Source organism: Pelophylax lessonae, assembly GCF_965119305.1.
Source record: "Pelophylax lessonae genome assembly, chromosome: 12".
Lineage (NCBI taxonomy): Eukaryota > Metazoa > Chordata > Amphibia > Anura > Ranidae > Pelophylax > Pelophylax lessonae.
In genome coordinates, this window is record NC_138779.1 from 72,263,829 (window position 1) to 72,283,974 (window position 20,146).

General features: G+C 45.2%; 1 protein-coding gene across 2 annotated transcripts in view; it reads left to right on the forward strand.

The window, feature by feature from the left end:
- The window catches only part of LOC309567650 (uncharacterized protein C1orf159), a 117,150-nt gene that overhangs the window by 21,677 nt on the left and 75,327 nt on the right, over positions 1 to 20,146 (forward strand). For both annotated transcript variants that reach the window (XM_082273065.1, XM_082273066.1), the window contains exon 3: positions 4,613 to 4,682. In XM_082273065.1, the coding sequence (XP_082129191.1) occupies positions 4,613 to 4,682 (70 nt within the window). The remainder of the gene's footprint in view (positions 1 to 4,612; positions 4,683 to 20,146) is intronic.

The window sequence follows — 20,146 nt, forward strand, 5'->3', positions numbered from 1 at the left end:
GGACCAACCTTGTTCATTTTATTCATAAACGGCATTGGAGACGGGATCAGTAATTTTATATCCGTTTTTGCAGATGACACAAAATTGGGCAGGGCAATAACTGCACAGCATGAAGCAGATATCCTACAGCAGTGGTCCTCAACTCCGGTCCTCAGGGCCCACTAACAGGCCAGATTTTAAGTATTACCTTGGGGAGATGCAGACTAGAGAGTACTGCAATCACTGAGCAGCAAATTCTATCACCTGGGATGTATTTCAGTTATCTTGCAAACCTGGCCTGTTAGTGGGCCCTGAGGACCAGGGTTGAGGACCAAGGCCCTACAGAATGACCTGGACAAAATAAGAGTGGGCAACGACATGGCAAATGAGGTTTAATGTGGAGAAGTGTAAGGTTTTGCACTTGGGACTAAAAACATAAAAGCACAATACACGTTAGGGGGGGATCCCTTGGGGGAATGAAAATGGAGAAAGATCTGGGAGTCTTGGTAGATGATAGACTAGGCAATAGCATGCAATGTCAAGCGGCAGCTGCCAAAGCCAGCAGAATATTAGCATGCATAAAGAAAGGGATGTATTCCAGAGATAAGACTATAATCCTTCCACTTTATAAAACTCTGGTCCGACCACATCTGGAGTATTCTGTCCAGTTCTGGTCGCCAGTCCTCAGGAGGGATGTGTTGGAGCTTGAGAGAGTCCAGAGAAGGGCAACTAAACTAATTAGGGGATTGGAGGACCTTAATTCTGAAGAGCGTCGCTTGATATATTCTCCCTGGAGAAGGGACGCCTGCGAGGGGACATGATAGCAATTTATAAATATCTCAATGGTGATCTCGGCATAGAAAAACAGCTATTTAGTCTAAGGGATTGCATGAGGACTCAAGGGCATACAATGCGATTAGAGGAGGTGTTTTAACCTCAGGCAACGTGGGGGGTTCTTTACTGTTAGGGCTACAAGATTGTGGAATTCTCTAACACAAGAGGTGGTTTCCGAGGGAAGTATGGTGGCTTTCAAAAGACTTAGACGTACATCTCAAGGATCAGAACATTCAGGGGTATGTGAGATGATTATGGCCACACACACCTACACAGGTTGAACTGGATGGACTATTGTCTTTTTTTCAACCTCACATACTATGTAACTAACTAAAAAATAGTCATACAAAAAGGTTCCCAAAAAAAACTAAGACCGAAGTCCCAACAGGGAACTAGGTCCTACTCATGAACTAGGCAGAAACCAACCTATAGCAGAGTGTGTGGATGTATGCCTGCAGGGACTGCCCCATAGGCGTGGTAAAGTTTTTTTTTTTTTTTTTTTTTTTTTTTCCTGCCTAGTGTTCTACTTTTGTAGGGGGCAGCATACCCCAATGGTCAAGAAGAAAATGGCCCTGCATCTGTCAATGAACACTAGAGAAATATCAGCTGGAGTTGGTGAACATGGTTGCAGTGTGTGAGGTGAAAAGGGGAAACCAGGACTTTACCACAGATTTGGAGATGAGAGCATGCTGGAGGCAGACCTGTATACTGACTGATGTGTCAGATTGCAGTGCAGACTTCTAATCAGACGCCCCCCCCCCCTTTCCTGTTAGGAAAAGGGGTGCAGGGAAGGTTTTACAGTCACATGACTGCCGGATAAAACATCACAAAAATGTACTAACCAATATTTTCAAAGAGCTTAATGTGAATATATTTAATAAACATTTCCTTTAGTAAAATATGCCTTTGTTGCAGTGTAACAAACAAACAAATGGCCCCTGCCCCTACCTATACCTACCTATAACTGGCCTTTACAGCAAGGAGAACAAGGAAGGGCAACGCATGCAAAACAAAACCAAAGAAAATTCTCAGCTCATCTCACCAACCAGTCTGCTTACCAACTGAATTAACCTGTTTTAACAGTTTGTGTTAAAAACTGGCTTATTTAGCACACATTTACAAATGCATGCATAAGCTGCAGCGCCACTCCATGGCACCCCAATATTATCTGCAGTCCTAACTCTTGCAAATTTGAGAGCCTCCACAGTGGAAGCCCATGCATTCTAATAGAGGGGGCAGGGCTATCCATTAGATTACATCTGCTTCCACTATGGAGGCTCTCATAACTTTGCAAGAGTTAGGACTGCAGATAATACTGGGGTGACGTGAAATTGGGCTGCAGCTTACGCATGTATTTGCAAATGTGTGCTAACTAAACCCCTCTTTTTAACACACTGTTAGACAGGTTAATTCAGTCGGTGCAGCCGAGCAGGGACTTTTGTTTTGGTTTTGTATTGTTGCAGTGTGTATGTTTGCAAAGTTTGTGTGTGTGTTTAACCCTGACTTAAGCTTGTCCTTGGCTAGGACAAGAAATAGGCCTGGGCATTTTAGACTGACCAGCCCGTTTTTTTAAATCAACTTACAAATCGCGACAACTAAAAGTTTCTCAATGTCTTTTAGTTATATTTTAACCTGCTTCAATCACTGCAATTTATCAGTCATTTGGAGTTATTGAAATTTATGATAAATGAAAGAATGAATGCAATATATAAAGTGCTACATCTTTAATAAATGATTCAAAAAGGACAACCAATGGCAAAATAGATTACATTTTTTGGCATATATTTCTTATAGTCACAATCCCAGGACACAATAACTGCACTATCGATTCAGCAAGCTTTATAGAAGTATCCTAAGAACGTTGTCTTTTGTACACAATGTGCATAACTTGATACATCTTTATTCCTCCTCCGATGGGTTGCCCAGGCTACCAGCCTACTGTCCTTCCCTGTGTCGGAATCCTCTTCTGAGCGCCAGCATCTCTATTGTGCACCTTGAGAGCTGACACTGCAGCGGAAGGATTACTCATGTAGAGTAAGTTCCTGCCTGTGTTGCAGTCCCTCCCTGGAGGCCCGCACCAGACCCGATATGGAAGTAAAAAGCAGAACCTGGCTAGCTACGCACAGCACGTAACAGATTCTGGTTTCAGTCTTCCTCTGCCAGGCTTTTAGAGGCAGCTGCCACTGAGGTCTGGCGTCATATTCCGTGGTGAGGCCGAAGAGGAGACTGCTCCAGGAGGAGAGTCCTGCTCGGTTGGTGTCACTCCCTAGAGGCCCACATGGCTTGCGCAGACAGAGACCTGCGGGTGAGAGCCAGGTGCATGATATATGCAATATAATTGCATATTTTACGTCGTGCGTCTCACCCTCTGGAGCTCTGTCACATTAGCCAGCTCTTGTTAGGACATGTGACCCCAGCTCACCGGGCAAATGTCCGATGTGCCTTGTGGCCAGTTTGGACCTGCTTGACATACATAAAGTTAAACTCCAGGCACAAACCTTTTCATTTTAATGTATGCCTCCCTGTGCAGAGCTTGTTTGAGGAACCCAGCAGCTTCATACACTAGGGGATGCACAGTAGTGACCGGTCTTTATTTTAGGAAGCTCCTGCACAGAAAAGTTTCACACACTAAATTACTGCACAGATCTGGAAGAAATACAGAAAACAAACAAAACGGATGCCTCTTGTATTTAGACAATATTTGTTCATTCTGGAGTTCAGCAGAACAACTGTACTTTTTTTCCAATTCAGGAAGGTGGAACATGTGCACTGTAATCCAGCCAATCTGAGTTCCCCTTCGATTTCCTCTGATACTAATCTGTTAAACGATTGACCGTATGATTGGATGCAGTAGTCTATGTAATAGTTTTGGTGCTACAACGTTATAAATGAAAGCCCATCTCCAGGAAAATGTAGAAATTATCGCTTGCATTGGGGCTGTATATGCTCGTTTCTAGGAGAGAGAAGGAAGTTTTACTTAAAGGGATTGTAAAGGCAGGTTTTATCTTAATGCATTAAGATAAAAAAAATCTTCTGTGTGCAGCACCCCCCCAATACTTACCTGAGCCCATCTTTATCCAGCGATGTTGCAGGAGTGTCTAAGCTGCCTGGGACTGCCCTCCTCATTGGCTGAGACAGCAGCGCGGTGCGATTGGCTCCCGCTGCTGTCAAAGTCTTTCAGCCAATCAGAAGCTAGGGGATGGGGCCGGGTCGCAGGCCCATGTCTGAATAGACACAGGGAGCTGTAGCTTTGCTGGGGTGCCCCCATAGCAAGCTGCTTGCTGGGGGGGGCATTCTTCAGGAGGGAGGGGCTAGGAGAGCCAAAAAGGGACCCGGGAAGAGGAGGATCCAGACTGCGCTGTGCAAAACCAACTGCACAGAGGAGGTAGGTATAACATGTTTGTTGTGGCTTTTTTTTTTTTTAAATGCGGCTTTACAACCACGTTAACTGGATTGTCTGCTCCCCCATGTGACGGTGGTGAATTGTCCCCTGGCATCATGCCTAGTGCAGGGCTATAGACTCTGCTTCTTGATGAGGTCAGGACCCTAGACCGCTGGATTGTGGGGGAGAAGAAGCTGCAGTGACTGGTCTAGCTGGGGGGGGGGGGGGAGGGAAGGAGTAGATGACCAGGTAAGCCCCTGCACTGCAAAGGATACTTTTTTAGTTGCCTGGAGTTGGGCTTTAGATTCTTGCCATGCTCAGAGATCTCGTCAGGTGGATTTCTTAATCCTTCAGTCATTATAGAAGCATAGACATGATTGACCATAAGATTAATCTTCACTTGTTTTCTTCTGTCAGGTCTCGGATTGCTGTAGTGAAAGGCTGGTTTTAAATGGCACATGCCCTGCTGACCAAAGATGCAGTCCAGGTAATTATGTTTCTGTTGCCAGTGCCAGCAATTGTCAGCATTACCAGGCTTCTATCCAATTACAGAAACACTGACCTAATTGTATATAATGAAGGTTTGTTGCAGAAGTATGGAAACTGTGTGACAGCAAGATCTAATTATTTCTTCGCTAGCTGCGGCTTTGCACCTTATCAGCAGGTCAGGCTGCTAAAGTAAGTGCTATGTAGAATAATTTTCAGTACATCTGGGTTGCATGCTGTGATGCAGTTTCATGCTTTATCTGGCAGGGTTGGTGCTTTAGAACTATGGGTAAATCGTAGGTATGTTAGGTTTATATATAGATGCGTTTACAAGCTCCTGAAGAAGCGATTCCAGTTGTGAAACGTGTAGAACATACGATTAGTGGAAGAATGGAACCCCCCCCCCCCCCCAGTTGTAGAAGTTTAAAAAGTACTTTGGGTAATTTATGTGCCACACAACCAGGTGCTTTTAATGGCTCTGGGGAATACACCATGCTCCACATATTAAGTGCATATGTTTTTTTATGATTATTGGGGACTATAAATAATTTCATGACTTTTGTAAAAGAGTAAAGACCATTGTTTTATCTTACATTTTGGTTTAGAGTTTGTGCCCATAAAGACCATATTATACATCTTAGTTATCCTTTGCTCTACGTCTAAGGTATAGTACGATTTTCTTAACCCTCAAGCATTCTCTGCTTAAGATCGCTACAGCGCGGGCTTCATTTTCTGGGAGGGCGTACATGGACGTCCTCCCGTGATTGCGCGGCACGCGGACAGTGTGCTCTGTGATCACTGAGTCCTTCGGACTTAGCTGATCAGTATGGGGTAAAGGGCCAATCACAGTGGCCCTTTACCACATGATCAACTGTGCCCACCAGTGCCTCCTCATTAGTGCCCATCTGTGCCAACCAGTGCAGCCTCATCAGCACACATTAGTGAAGGTAAAAAATTACTTTTTTTAACAAAATTTTATAACCACAACTTAGAACTTTCTCTATAATTCATTGACGGACACAGTTCCTTGCTGGGATCTCTGGTCCTGGCAAAAGTTTATTTCTAGTTAGTTTTTTTTTTTTTCTACAAGCAACTAAGCCGGAGCTGAGTGACGGGCTATATAGATATAGATATAGATATAGATATAGATATAGATATATATATATATATATATATATATATATATATATATATATATATTAGATTCAGTGGTCAACCCAAGGTCAGTCGCAACATAGTCCCAATATATCAAAGTACATTGAAAAAACAGTAAAAGAAGAGTCCGTGGAGAGGAAAAAAAAGTCCAACATGAAGCTCAGATGATATGTTGAATAGATGTGACCTCCACCAAACACCAAAAGTAATGGCCTCTTACCAGACTTATACGATGCCCATGACAGAGATCATATATCGCTTGCAACAAGGGCTCCTCACACTCCACAGCACTCCTCAATAACTGTACATGTAAAGGATCACTTCCAGCAAAAAGACTGGTTGTATCTGCGTGAGACCCTAAAAATGGAGCACTTAGCTGCAACTGCGACTGAGGCGCAGGTTACGTTTGGCACTCACAAGCCATACCTTTCCCATGTATTGCAAAGAAAAGAGTGCCCAGATGGGCCTTTTATTGAGGTGCACGCAATAGTCACTACTATGGAATAATGAATGTATTGGTTTATTATAAAAACATAACTGAATATGAACAAGTACCGACAAGTAACAGATGTCAAGATATGAATATAAAACATGATCAACATGACAGGATTACAGAGCAACATTCATTTGAAGCAATAGACTTAGTATATAGCTTTAATTGAGTAAAAACATACAATAAAAGTATTTTTGGAAAAAAAAAAAAATAAATAAAAGTATAATGGTTAATGCACAGGCCAATGAGCATCCGTGCAAGGCATATATAGCAGTAATACATGAGTAGAATGTCTTGGATTAAAACTCAACAGAAAATCTTGTAGAAAACTCGACACGTTTCGTGGGTCTGTTGGCCCACTCATCAGGACTAATTATGTAAGCCTGTCAAAGACAATAGTGCACATGTTATAAAATAGCCAGCAAGTATGGAATATCAACAAGTGTATGACCCCAAGTGGGGAAAACCATACTTGTATGCGGCTAAATATGACTAGTGGAGGGAATGCTGTCATGTGGTGAAGGTACCATAAGTCTGACCCGGGAGCTGAAGGGACAAGGATTGGCGACAAAGGGATGAAGAGCCAGGCGAGAAGACGTGTGATATGAAAGTATGATGATAGTAATGTGACACCAACTGAAAAACGCATGGATAAACATCTCCGTATTAAAAAAAATGTGTGCACTGTATCACGTAGTGATAATAGAAAAAAGTATTGGTATCCAAATATATTACAAGTGTGTGTGTGTGTGTGTATATATGTATGTATGTATATGTATATGTGTGTATGTATGTATGTATGTATATATATATATATATATATATATATATATATATATATATATATATATATATATATATATATATATATATATATATATATATATATATATATATATATATATATATATGGTATCACATGGTAATAGCAGAAAAATAACTTTTTTCCTTGGATCCTTTGGTCTCCTCACCTTTAGGACACCATTCTCACTTTTTTATCATCACTTTCTGTTCACCCACCACTTACACAGCTCCCGGGTCAGACTTATGGTACCTTCACCACATAACAGCATTCCCTCCACTAGTCATATTTAGCCGCATGCAAGTATGGTTTTCCCCACTTGGGTCATACACTTGTTGATATTCCATACTTGCTGGCTATTTTATAACATGTACCCTATTGTCTTTGACAGGCTTAGATAATTACTTACTCCTGATGAGTGGGCCAAAAGACCCACGAAATGTGTCGAGTTTTCTACAAGATATTCTGTTGTTTTAATCCAAGACATTCTACTCATGCATTACTGCTACATATGCCTTGCACGGATGCTCATTGGCCTGTGCATTAACCATTCTACTTTTATTGTAGGTTTTTACTCAAAGCTATATACTAAGTCTATTGCTTTATATGAATGTTGCTCTGTAATCCTGTCATGTTGATCATGTTTTGTATTCATATATCTGTTACTTGTCGGTACTTGTTCATATTCAGTTATGTTTTTATAATAAAAAAAAAAAAGGGGATAAATAAACTTCGCTAACCAATTCAAAGTGAGAGCTGCTGACACAAACAACTGACAAATAGGTTGATATACAAAATAGTGAAAATAAAGTGCAGCGCTGTGATAACAAAATACTCCAATTCACAGTGAAGGAAAATTATAAAATATATGACAGTCTATGAATGAATAAGGTGAAAGGGGTCCATATTCAAGTTCCAAACTAGAAGTGCAGGTAGGATATTCCACAATACGAAAGTGAGTCGTGATAATGATGTCCCGTCACCAACACCAAATAAAATGCGCTCACCAGATGTTGTTGACCCTAAATACCTTATGGCATGAGGGTCAAAAAGAGCTGTTAGGATGAGATGGGATTCCTTGAACAATATGCAACCACAGATGTCTCAGTGTGTATCCAACAGGGAAGATGGACAGGATCACTCACAGACAACCAGACCCATGTGGAGGTAAACCAAAGGAGACAGACATAGTGTAAAACCCCAATAAATAGTTTATTTAAAAAGTGAAAAAAACACTCCCAAGCCTCACTATGAGATTAACCAGAGTGGCATGACATCACTTCCGGTCTACACTGGAAGTGAGGTATAAGCGCATCACACCCGGAAGTTCATATAACAGTGGAGAGCATATCCAGCATTAAAGGGAGGCTTGGAACGCAAACTCACCGCTATACAACATGTCTCAAAATGAGGAACTGGGCAGCAAACAAAAGGGTAAATCCCCAAATGGAAAACATATGATCTTTCTAAGGCAGGGGTGGGGAACCTTTTTTCTACCAAGGGCCATTTGGATTTTTGTAACATCATTCGGGGGCCGTACAAAATGTATGCATAAATGTAATAGGCATTGCTTTGCGGCAAAAAACGCTGTAAAAAATTGCGTGACTTTGAGGTCACAAAAGTGTGAAAGGGGCCTTCAGTAATCAAGGTATAGTGTGCCCCCTTTCAATGCAGAGTGACCACAGCGTGCCCCCCTTTCAATGCAGAGTGACCACAGCGTGCCCCCCTTTCAATGCAGAGTGACCACAGCGTGCCCCCCTTTCAATGCGGAGTGCCCCCTTTCAATGCGCAGCTCCCAGAGCGTGCCCCCCTTTCAATGTGGAGTGCCCACAGCGTGCCCCCTTTCAATGCGGAGTGCCCCCTTTCAATGCGCAGTTCCCAGAGCGTGCCCCCCTTTCAATGCGGAGTGCCCAGAGCGTGCCCCCCTTTCAATGCAGAGTGCCCCCTTTCAATGCGGAGTGCCCAGAGCGTGCCCCCCTTTCAATGCAGAGTGCCCCCTTTCAATGTGGAGTGCCCAGAGCGTGCCCCCCTTTCAATGTGGAGTGCCCAGAGCGTGCCCCCCTTTCAATGTGGAGTGCCCAGAGCGTGCCCCCCTTTCAATGTGGAGTGCCCAGAGCGTGCCCCCCTTTCAATGCGCAGTGCCCAGAGCGTGCCCCCCTTTCAATGCGCAGTGCCCAGAGCGTGCCCCCCTTTCAATGCGCAGTGCCCAGAGCGTGCCCCCCTTTCAATGCAGAGTGCCCCCTTTCAATGCGCAGTGCCCAGAGCGTGCCCCCCTTTCAATGTGCAGTGCCCAGAGCGTGCCCCCCTTTCAATGCGGAGTGACTGAAAACAATGCAGAGTGAACAGCGTGCCAAGCCCCAGTGCACTTGACTTGCCTGTTCTAGCGGCGGGCGGCTTCCTCTCTTCGAGTCCTCCCGCCTCCCCCTCGGCCAATGGCATTGGCCGAGGAGGAGGCGGATCTGTGAGACAGTAGCGAATTTTCATTCGCTATTGTCACACAAATGGGCGGGCTCGAGGCGCGCTGCTCTGCGCTTCGGGTCCAGCCTTTTCGGAGAATTCAGTGTCAGAACGGAGCCATCGGCTCCTTCTGACACAGCGGCACGGGGAGCCGGACAGAAGGATCGTGCGGGCCGCATGCGGCCCGCGGGCCGGAGGTTCCCCACCCCTGTTCTAAGGGGAAAATATGTCTAGCATACATTAAATTAATAAAAAATACATATTAAAACAAAAAGTATATGTTAAAATCAAAATAAAAATGGAGGACATGGTCAAACTATGATTGTCATACAAAACTACTGGTACATCAAATGGAACACCAAATATACCCAATTAAGAAGTATTGATGAATGAATTGATATCACATTCGATGTACATCTATACATATTTTTTACTTAATATATTTTTCTATACCTTTGCAATTTAGTGTGCCCTCACCAGTCATGGATATGTTTGAATACAGGGCAACTAGAACCTTTACATCCGAGGGAGTGTTCGTTTCCACTAGCTCAGACACCGAAATTGGAGGTTTGTTCCCCCGGTTTAAAGAATTTGATGGTCTCTGAGCTACACACAGTGGGACCTAGCATTCCTTGAAAAGTATGTTGGAGAGTCCATGGTACCTCGAAGTCTCCGTTGGGAGGTTTCCTCGCAAAATGGAGACCAAGGACTCGATGCCTGGTTCAAGTATTTTAATGATGCAGGCCTTAGGCTCTTACAACATCTTATTGAGTTTAAACAGTCCAAAATTGTTACTTTGGATAAGGAGATTAAAGATATGAAAGTAAAGGTTTCACCTTTCAGCTCTACAGCTGAATACAAAACACTTTCTATCAATTTACACAAGTTTTTAGAGAAGGAGGAACGTGAGCAGAAAACTAAAAAACAGAAAAAATATTTTAGAGATGTCACTGACTATAAAAACAAGGTAGTTTTCCAATGGCAAAGGAATTTAACACCTAATGGTGGGGAGACTCTGGAGACAGGACCATCCAATGTAGAGACAGCGGGTGCTATTGCGGCTCCAGCCCCTCTCCCTCAACCACACAATAAATCTAAAAAATTCCAATCTAAGGGACCCCCTCGCCCAAGAGGTAACCCTCAGAAGGACCAGGGTGCTAATATACAGCATCAGCCCCATGGTCCCAATAATTTTGGTCCACCCAGGGGAGGGTGGAATTCTCATTATTCTGGATCTCCTAGAGGCAATTGGCAACAAAGGAGCTACAACAGGAGAGGTAGCTCTCCTCAAAGATTCCAGAATAATCACTTTCAATCCCCTCAACATTTTTCCAATCGGGGTTTATACCAGATTTTCACCTCTGCGTTCACAACCATATAGAGATGATCGTTTTCTATATGGGGATGACGATTATGACCAACGGAATCTATCTCCGTTTAATTATAACCAATCTCAACTGGGCCCGAGCTACCGTGGGGATTTTCCCCGGGATCCTCGCGGAGTCAAAAGGGGCCCCCCGAACAAAGAGGAGTCAGAGGGGGGCGGCGACTCAAAAGGAAAAGAACATAAAGGGATCTGGCATATTTAATTTAAGGAAGGTGGACCAGACTCAGGCGGAGTTGCACACTCTAGACAAGGGTCTAAAATACGCTCCACCGAGAACTAGGAATACGTTTAACACCTTTATTGATGTACATAAATTTATTCGGAAAGTCAACATCCAAAGATACATTATGTCAAATCCACGATCTACCGCCGCCCGTGAGTACACCTCAGAGATTAGGCACTCTGGGTTGTCGACCCCTTCTTTGTTTAATCCCCCGGGTCCAGTTTCTCCTGTGGTGACTGTCTTCAAGGAGTTAGTCCTTTAAAGATTTGGCCAACTTGCCCATAAAAAAAAGCACATAGACCCCCCAATTTAAAATTGGCCTAAAAACTCTATGTGAACAAAAACAACTCGTGATCTGCTCTGCGGACAAAGGGGGTGGTATAGTTATCTTGGATAAGACTGATTACTACCGTGAGATGGAGAGGATCCTGATTGACCAGGACACTTACATCCAACTCCCTAATAATCCCACTCCCCACTATAAAAAGGAATTGGTGAAAATAGTGGAAAAGGGATTTAAGGATTCCATTCTTACTAAAAAAGAAAAGGCATTCCTAATTCCCACAGCACCGAGAATACCGGTATTATACTACTTACCAAAGGTGCATAAGGACCCTGTACACCCGCCCGGTCGTCCAATCGTCAGCGGGATGGATTCTATTACTTCCTGTATAGGGAAGTATATAGATCATTATTTACAACCTTTAGTATGTAGGGTCCCTTCATACATAAAAGACACCAAAGATACCATCAACATCTTAGATAGTATCACCTTAGAGGGAGAATGTATGTTAGTGACAGCGGATGTCACTTCCCTATATACGTGCATCCCCCATAGTCTGGGTTTTGAGGCAGTGGACCATTTTCTATCAACAGAATCTTCCATTCCTATGCCTCAATGTGAGTTTATTCTGGAGCTTTTGTTTGCAACTGGACGGAACTATTTTTGGTTCAATGGCCAATTCTACTTACAGCAAAAAGGTGTAGCTATGGGGGCAAAATTTGCCCCCAGTTTAGCAAACCTTTTTATGGCCAAATGGGAGGAGGATGTCGTCTATCCCTCACAGCCACCTGAATTGGCATTGTGGGTACGTTACATAGACGACATCCTCCTCCTATGGAAGGGCGACCCTCCATCTTTGGATGCTTTTATGTCCTTTCTAAATTCCAATGATAGAGGCATACAACTGTCCTATGAACATAGTGCCAACAATGTTCATTTTCTCGACCTTGAGATCACTAGAGTTGATAAAAAGCTTATCACTAACACCTTCTTTAAGACAACTGATCGAAATTCTTATCTACCTAGCGACAGTTGTCACTACAAGCCCTGGTTAAGCGGCATGCCCAAAAGCCAGTTCCTCCGTCTTAGGAGGAACTGTACCCTTGACAGTGACTATTTGAAACAATCACAGGTCCTCAAAGAGAGGTTTATAGCGAAGGGCTACGATTCCAACACTTTGGAAAAGGTAATTAGGGAAGTTGCCTGTAAAGACAGAGCCCTATTGTTACAAAACTCTACTCGTCATAATCACGTTGATTCAAATTTTACCAAGTGGTCGTTGTTCACCCAATACTCTGTCCAACACAAACAAATTAAAACTATTCTATCCAGACATTGGGGCATTTTGAAAAATGACCGCATTTTGGGCCCTGACCTTCCGGGTAGACCTCTGGTCACCTTTAGAGGAGCACCCTCTCTTAAAAACAGGGTAGACCCAAATGTGTTGGACCCACCTACCAAACCCCAATTTTTTGCCAACCTAATTGGATTTTTTCCATGCCGGAAGTGTAGAGTGTGCCAGTTGAATTGTGACAAGAGGAAAAAGTTTACCTCTTTCTGGTCCACTGTCACAAATTCTATTTACCAAATAACATTTTTTTCCACTTGTGCCACCACCTATGTCGTCTACTTGTTGACTTGTCCTTGCCAAAAACGGTATGTTGGTCGGACCATCAGACCATTTCAGGTTAGGGTTAATGAGCACATTACCAGCATCATTACTGGTAAGAGTAATCATAATGTGCCCAAACATTACTTACGCCATCATCAGAAAGATCCTAAGGGGACCCTATTCCAGATCATAGATCATTTCACTGTTCCCTGGAGGGGTGGATCTGGTATACGGGGAGTTTTGCGTTGCGAAACATATTGGATCTACACCCTCCAGTCCTATTATCCTTTTGGTTTAAACATCGAATGGGATATCGATTCATTCATCAATACTTCTTAATTGGGTATATTTGGTGTTCCATTTGATGTACCAGTAGTTTTGTATGACAATCATAGTTTGCTCATGTCCTCCATTTTTGTTTTGATTTTAACATATACTTTTTGTTTTAATATGTATTTTTTATTAATTTATTGTATACTAGACATATTTTTCCCCTTAGAAGGATCATGTTTTCCATTTGGGGATTTACCCTTTTGTTTGCTGCCCAGTTCCTCATTTTGAGACCTGTTGTATAGCGGTGTGTTTGCGTTCCAAGCCTCCCTTTAATGCCGGATATGCTCTCAACTGTTATATGAACTTCCGGGTGTGATGCGCTTATACCTCACTTCCAGTGTAGACCGGAAGTGATGTAACGCCGCTCTGGTTAATCTCATAGTTAGGCTTGACATGCATGCCACTCCGTCTTCCTGTGGAGATAGCGATGCACGGCAGCACAACACAGGTGGGATCCGATTTCATTAATTATTTTGCCTATATATTGTTATTGATTCCTTGAGAACTTGCTGGTTATATCCTTTGAAAAAGTCGTGTAGGACGAAATGCATCAGGATCGTACCTTTACAGCCAGACTTGCATACCTCTCTGCTTTTACCATTGGAATGTTTGTGAGTGTTTTTTTTTCCCTTTTTAAATAAACTATTTATTGGGGTTTTACACTATGTCTGTCTCCTTTGGTTTACCTCCACATGGGTCTGGTTATCTGTGAGTGATACTGTCCATCTTCCCTGTTGGATACACACTGAGGAGACATCTGTGGTTGCAGATTGTTCAAGGAATCCCATCTCATCCTAACAGCTCTTTTTGACCCTCATGCCATAAGGTATTTAGGGTCAACAACATCTGGTGAGCGCATTTTATTTGGGGTTGGTGACGGGACATCATTATCACGACTCACTTTCGTATTGTGGAATATCCTACCTGCACTTATTGTTTGGAACTTGAATATGGACCCCTTTCACCTTATTCATTCATAGACTGTCATATATTTTATAATTTTCCTTCACTGCGAATTGTTGGAGTATTTTGTTATCACAGTGCTGCACTTTATTTTCACAATGTTTTTATAATAAACCAATACATTCATTATTCCATAGTAGTAGTGACTATTGCATGCACCTCAATTAAAGTCCCATCTGGGCACTTTTTTTTCTTTGCATTTGAATTAGGGATGGAGGTGCACACAATGGCTAGTGTCAGACCATTCCCCCTTTCTTTCCTATGTATTGTGACAATACGGTCAAAAAGAGTGGGACTGCCCCTAAGCCTAATGGTGCTGCCATTTTGTTGTAGCCTGTGTTTCTATACATGGTGGCCATGTTTGTGTAGTCCGGCAGCCATTTTTCAGTTGTTTGCCATTGACATAGTGGCAGCCATGACAGTAGAGCCCTGTGGGTGGCGTTTTTGGTGGTGGGAGCCCCTCCTCATCCTCTAGTGCGGACTCCTGGATCCTTTAACTTCCTGATTGTCGCGTGTGGAGTGCAGATTATCCTGGTAGCTGCAGATGCCTGTTTCTGCTGGGTGGTGGGTCTGGTGGGGTTCTCTCCTTCTCTGCTGAGGATCCCTTGGTGCTTGTGCCTGGGGACCAGGTGGTGCTGCCAGTGTGGTGGGGGTTGTCCCTTGCAGTGGTTTACTTTTTGTGGGGTCCCTCTGGTGACTCATGCAGTGTTTGTAGCATGTCTCCCCACCCGATCCCCTCTCTAAGGCTGCGGGGCACTCCGGGTCCCAACCATCCATCGATGCACTGATGGCGGTTCTGGAGCCCTTTGTGTCCCAGGCGGAGGTGGTCTTCGGGTGACTGGCTAGCAAAAAGCGCCCCCTGCCTCATCTGTCTCATCAGATCCTGAATCTGATTAGGCCGGCGCGGACGTGGTTCACCCTTCTGGGTCTTCAACCACACACCCTGAATCCTCTAATAGTGAGGATGATTCCTCCACTTCTGCAACCGTGCACGTAAAGGTGCTGCTGGAAGCACTGATTGCATCTGCGTGAGACCTTAAAGATGGAGGATGCTCCTGCGACTGAGGCGCAGGTTCCCTTTGGCACTCCACTCACAAGCCATCCAGTGCGGCAAAGGTGTTCCTTTCCCTGCCTATTTTGACAGAATTGTTGCTAAAGAGTGGGGTCGACCAAAGTGTCCCCCGTGGGGTCCCTAAGCACTTTACTAGGAGTAACCCCTATCAGGAGTCCCTTCTTAAGAAGTGGACTGTTCCACCAGTGGTGGACCCTCCGGTTTCCGGATTGAACAAGGCAACCATGATTCCGGTTGAAGAGTCCCCGGCCTTCAAGGATCCGGCTTACAGGAAGGTGGAGGCTGCGGCCCGCAATATGTACACTCTGGCTGGTTCAGGACTGAGGCCGGTATTCACTTTTGCCCTGGTGTCGCAAACTCTGACCGAGTGGGCTAAGCTTTTACGCCGTGACCTTGAGGGAGAACCGCTCCCCCCTGCCTTTGCTGAGCTGGCGGATCAGTTGGTCCATGGGGCGCAGTTTCTGTGATGCCTCTTTTGAATGCGGCTCCCCTAGTGGCTCGACAGACTTCTAAAAAGGCCTGATCTTCCCTTTCAAGGGGATTGCTTGTTTGGAGCTACCCTGGATGACATCATAAAAGGTCTCACAGGGGGGAAAGAGTACCTTTCTTCCTCAGGCTAAGGGCAGGGCCCCTCGTCTTAGATGTGGGCCTTCCTTTTTGGCTCATACGTTTTTTTTGTCTCTCAGGGTCGACTGACAAGGACTTGAAGCCTTTCATGGCCTCCTCTGGAGGATCCAAAAGGAACCTGGTCTGACAAACCGAGAGCGGGCTTCTCCAGACCCGTGGACAAGGCTCCTTCAGCATAAAGGTTCTCCTTCACCCATATCGGGGGTGGGGGGACATCTGTGCTGGTTTCCGGACCTGTGGACTTCCCTAGTGCAAGACAAGTGGGTCCACAAAGTTGTTTGGTCTGGCTTCCAACTTGCCCCTATCCCCTGACCACTTACAGGGTCAGTTTGGGGTGGTATAAGACATGTTAAAATCCAGGGCCGATTCTCCTGGTTCCGACTTCAGAATGTTTTCAGGGTTTTTACTCAAACCTGTTTGCCTTCCTTCCTGGGAACTGTAAAGTGCATCCAATCCTGGACCTCAAGGTGCTGAACTGCTTTTTGCGGGTGCAGAAGTTCAGAATGGAGTCCATTCGCACGGTGGTGGCATCCCTGCGTCAGATTTCCTCACCTCTATCGACATCAAGGATGCTTACCTTCACATTCCAATATGTGCCAGTCACCAGCGCTTCCTCCCCTTTGCCGTGGGAGAGGAGCATTATCAGTTTGTGGCGTTACCTTTGGTCTCGCCTCTTCGACGCAAGTCTTCACAAAAGTGTTAGCCCCGGTGCTCGCTTTGCTACGCCAGTGGGGGATTGCGGTACTCGGCTAGTTGGGAGGATCTCCTTCTGCTCTGGTGGATATCCTGGAGATCACAATATGAACTCTGCGGGAGTTTGGCTGGATTTAGAATTTTCAGAAGTCTGCCCTGGTTCCGTCCACAAAGCGGATCTACCTGGGTCTGACTCTGGACGTAGCCAGGGTGCTCCTTTGGACAAACTCCATAAATTGCAGGCTGCAATTTGTCTCCTGCTGTCCAACAGATAGTCATCCCTCCAGACTTGCATGTGGGTGCTGGGCCTTATGAGGTCTACCTTTTTTGAGGCGGTTCCGTTTGCACAGCTCCATAGGAGGTCCCTGCTAAGGGAGATTGTGACCAAATGGGACAAGACTCCGCAGTCTCCGGACAATCACATCTGGCTGAGACGGGGAATGAAGGAGTCCCTGATATGTTGGCTTCATTTTCCGGCGCTTCAGCTGAGCAAATTCTTCCTCCCTTTGTTTTGGGCAGTGGTCACCACAGATGCCAGCCTTTCTGGCTGGGATGGCATCCTCAGAAGGCCTTCTGCTTAGGGGATCTGGTCGCTGGTAGTCCAGACTACCAATCAATGTCTTGGAACTCCAAGTAATCGGACTGTGTCTGGACCATTGGACGGTTCATCTTCAGGGTTGTCCAGTGTGCATTCAATCGGAGTATGCCATGGCCATGGCTTATGTCAATCACCAAGGGGGCACAAGAAGTGTCCTGGCGGCTATGGAGGTAGCCAGCATTCTAAGGTGGGCAGAATGGTTCGTTCCAGCCCTCTCCGCCATGCACATTCCCAGGGTGGAAAACTGGCAGGCAAATTACCTCAGTCGGCAGGCATTGAACCAAGGGGAGGGGTTTCATCAGTTGTTCCTCTGGTGGGGCACCCCTGAGGTGGATCTGTTGGCGTCTCAGCTCAACAGAAAAGTGCAGAGGTTTGTCAAGGGATCCTCTGGCGGACGCCACAGATGCGCTGGTGGCCCCTTTGGGGTCAGTATCATCTAATTTATGCCTTCCCTCATCTCAAGCTTCTGCCAACACTTCCACGCAGGTTCAAGGCAGAGGGGTCATCTTGGTTGCTCCAGACTGTCCTCGTTGGGCTTGGTACGCCCATCTGGTGCGGCTGGTCGCCGACATTCCTTGGTAGCTTCCTCTCAGGGAGGATCTGCTGTCCCAAGGACCAATATTCCATCCTTTACAGTCACTGGCTTTGACTGCTTGGCTGTTGAATGCCAGGTGCTGAAGGATAGAGGTTTATCGGAGTTGGTGATTGCTACACTGGTAAAAGCTAGGAAATCTACTTCTTGAAAGATCTACCATCGTACGTGGAAGACATACATTGCGTGTTGTGAGTCTCTTGGGGTTCATCCTTGCTCCTTCTCGGGGGCTTGGATCTTGACCTTCCTTCAAGAAGGGGGGGGGGTTCAACAGAAATTGGCTTAGAGTACCATCAAGAGATAGGTGTCAGCTTTTGCGGTCTTCTTTTCCAACGACCTTTGGCCACACACTCCCTGGTGTGTACCTTTCTTCAGGGTGTCTGACATTTGGTTCCTGAAGTACGGTCAACGTTGTCACCTTTTGGACCTTTAATTTGGTGCTTTAGGCCCTCCAGAGGCCTCCCTTTGAGAATCTTTGGGAGATTCCCCTGCTTACGCTGTCCCAGAAGGTGGCCTTTCTGATGGCTATCACCTCTACGCACAGGGTGTAGGAACTGGCGGCGTTATCCTGCCGTTCACCTTACCTGATGAGTCACAGAGAGAAGGTGGTTCTTCGCCCCTGTCCGTTGTTCCTTCTAAAGGTTGTCTCTGATTTTCATTTGAATGAAGACATTGTGTTGCCTTCCCTGTTTCCCAGGCCTAAACATCTGAAGGAAACTGCTTTGCATGCCTAGGATGTGGTCTGGGCATTTAGGGTGTACCTGCCAGCTACGGAGTCTTTCAGGAAGTCAGACTCCCTATTTGTCCTTGCGGATGAGCCTTGTGGCTTCCACTGCGACTATTTCTAGATGGATCAGACAGACAGTGATTCGGGCCTATTCCATCAAGGCTCAGGTTCTTCCTTTTCCTGTTAAGGCACACTCTACTAGGGCACTTGGTGCCTCCTTGGCCTTCCATCATCAAATGTCAGTAACGCAGGTTTGCAGACGACCACCTGGTCGTCAGTACACACTTTCACAAAGTTTTATAAAATGGATGTGTTGGCAACTGCGGATGCTTCTTTTGGCCACAAGGTTTTGCAGGCTGCTGTTGACAGGACCTGATCTTCTTTCAGTGTGTATTGTTGTGTTGTGTTTTTTTTTGTTTTTTAACGTGGGCTTCAGTTGTTTTGGGTGAGCTCCTGTTTAGCCTGGGGATTTTTTTTTTTTTTTGCTGTTCCCACCCCTCATGTTTAACACGGCTTTGGGAAATCCCAATGGTATGAAGATCTGAAGCTGTTTCCGTCAATGAACGAAAGCAAAAATGGGATTTTTGACTTCCCATAAAATCCATTTCTCTGATGTTCACCCACCCCTCTGTGGAGTTGTAATTCTTCTGACACTGTAACTAAACGGAGTGCCTATAGCAAAGAGAGGGAGTATACCCTCTGGGACTGCCCATGGGCGTAGCCAGACTTGTTTTTTTTCTGCCTAGTGTCCTACTCCTGTAGGGGGCAGTATAACCCAACGATTATGAACATCTGAAGCTGTGTCTGTCAATGAACATCCGAGAAATGGATTATACGGTAAGTCAAAAATCTCATTTCTTTTTCGTCCATTGACGGACACAGCTCCCTATATTCTTGATCTTTGGGTTATGTTGCCCCCTACAGGAGTAGGACACTAGGTGGAAAAACGTTTGACTACACCTATAGGGAGTTTCCAAGAGGTATACTCCCACTTCCTGCTATAGGTCTTCAGTTTTTTTTTTTTTGCCTAGTCAGGAGTAAGGACCTAGTTCCTTGTTGAGATCTCTGGTCCTGGCATCTTTTCCCCTTTTCTATATGGAATTTTTTCTTCTTTTCTGTTTCTGTGAGAACTACAATCAACTGCTGGACTGGACGACGTACTGGATGTCCTAGATCCTTGCAGTCTTCCCAGTCTGGCCAGCAAGCACAGCCTGACCTTAGCTCTGCGCTAGGTTGGCCGCAACATAGCCCCACTGAACGTGGGGCTGGCCGGCAAGTTAAATACCTCGCGAGGACACATAGCCCTGGTCACAACCTGTGTCGCAGCATGCCTCTGACTGGTAGCACCCCCATTCAAAAATGGTGCGGTGGTCTGCTTGGAGTGGTGCCCACCCAGTTCAATGGTGCGCCCTAAGTAGTGCCCCCCCCCTCTCCCTTGGTTGGTCTTT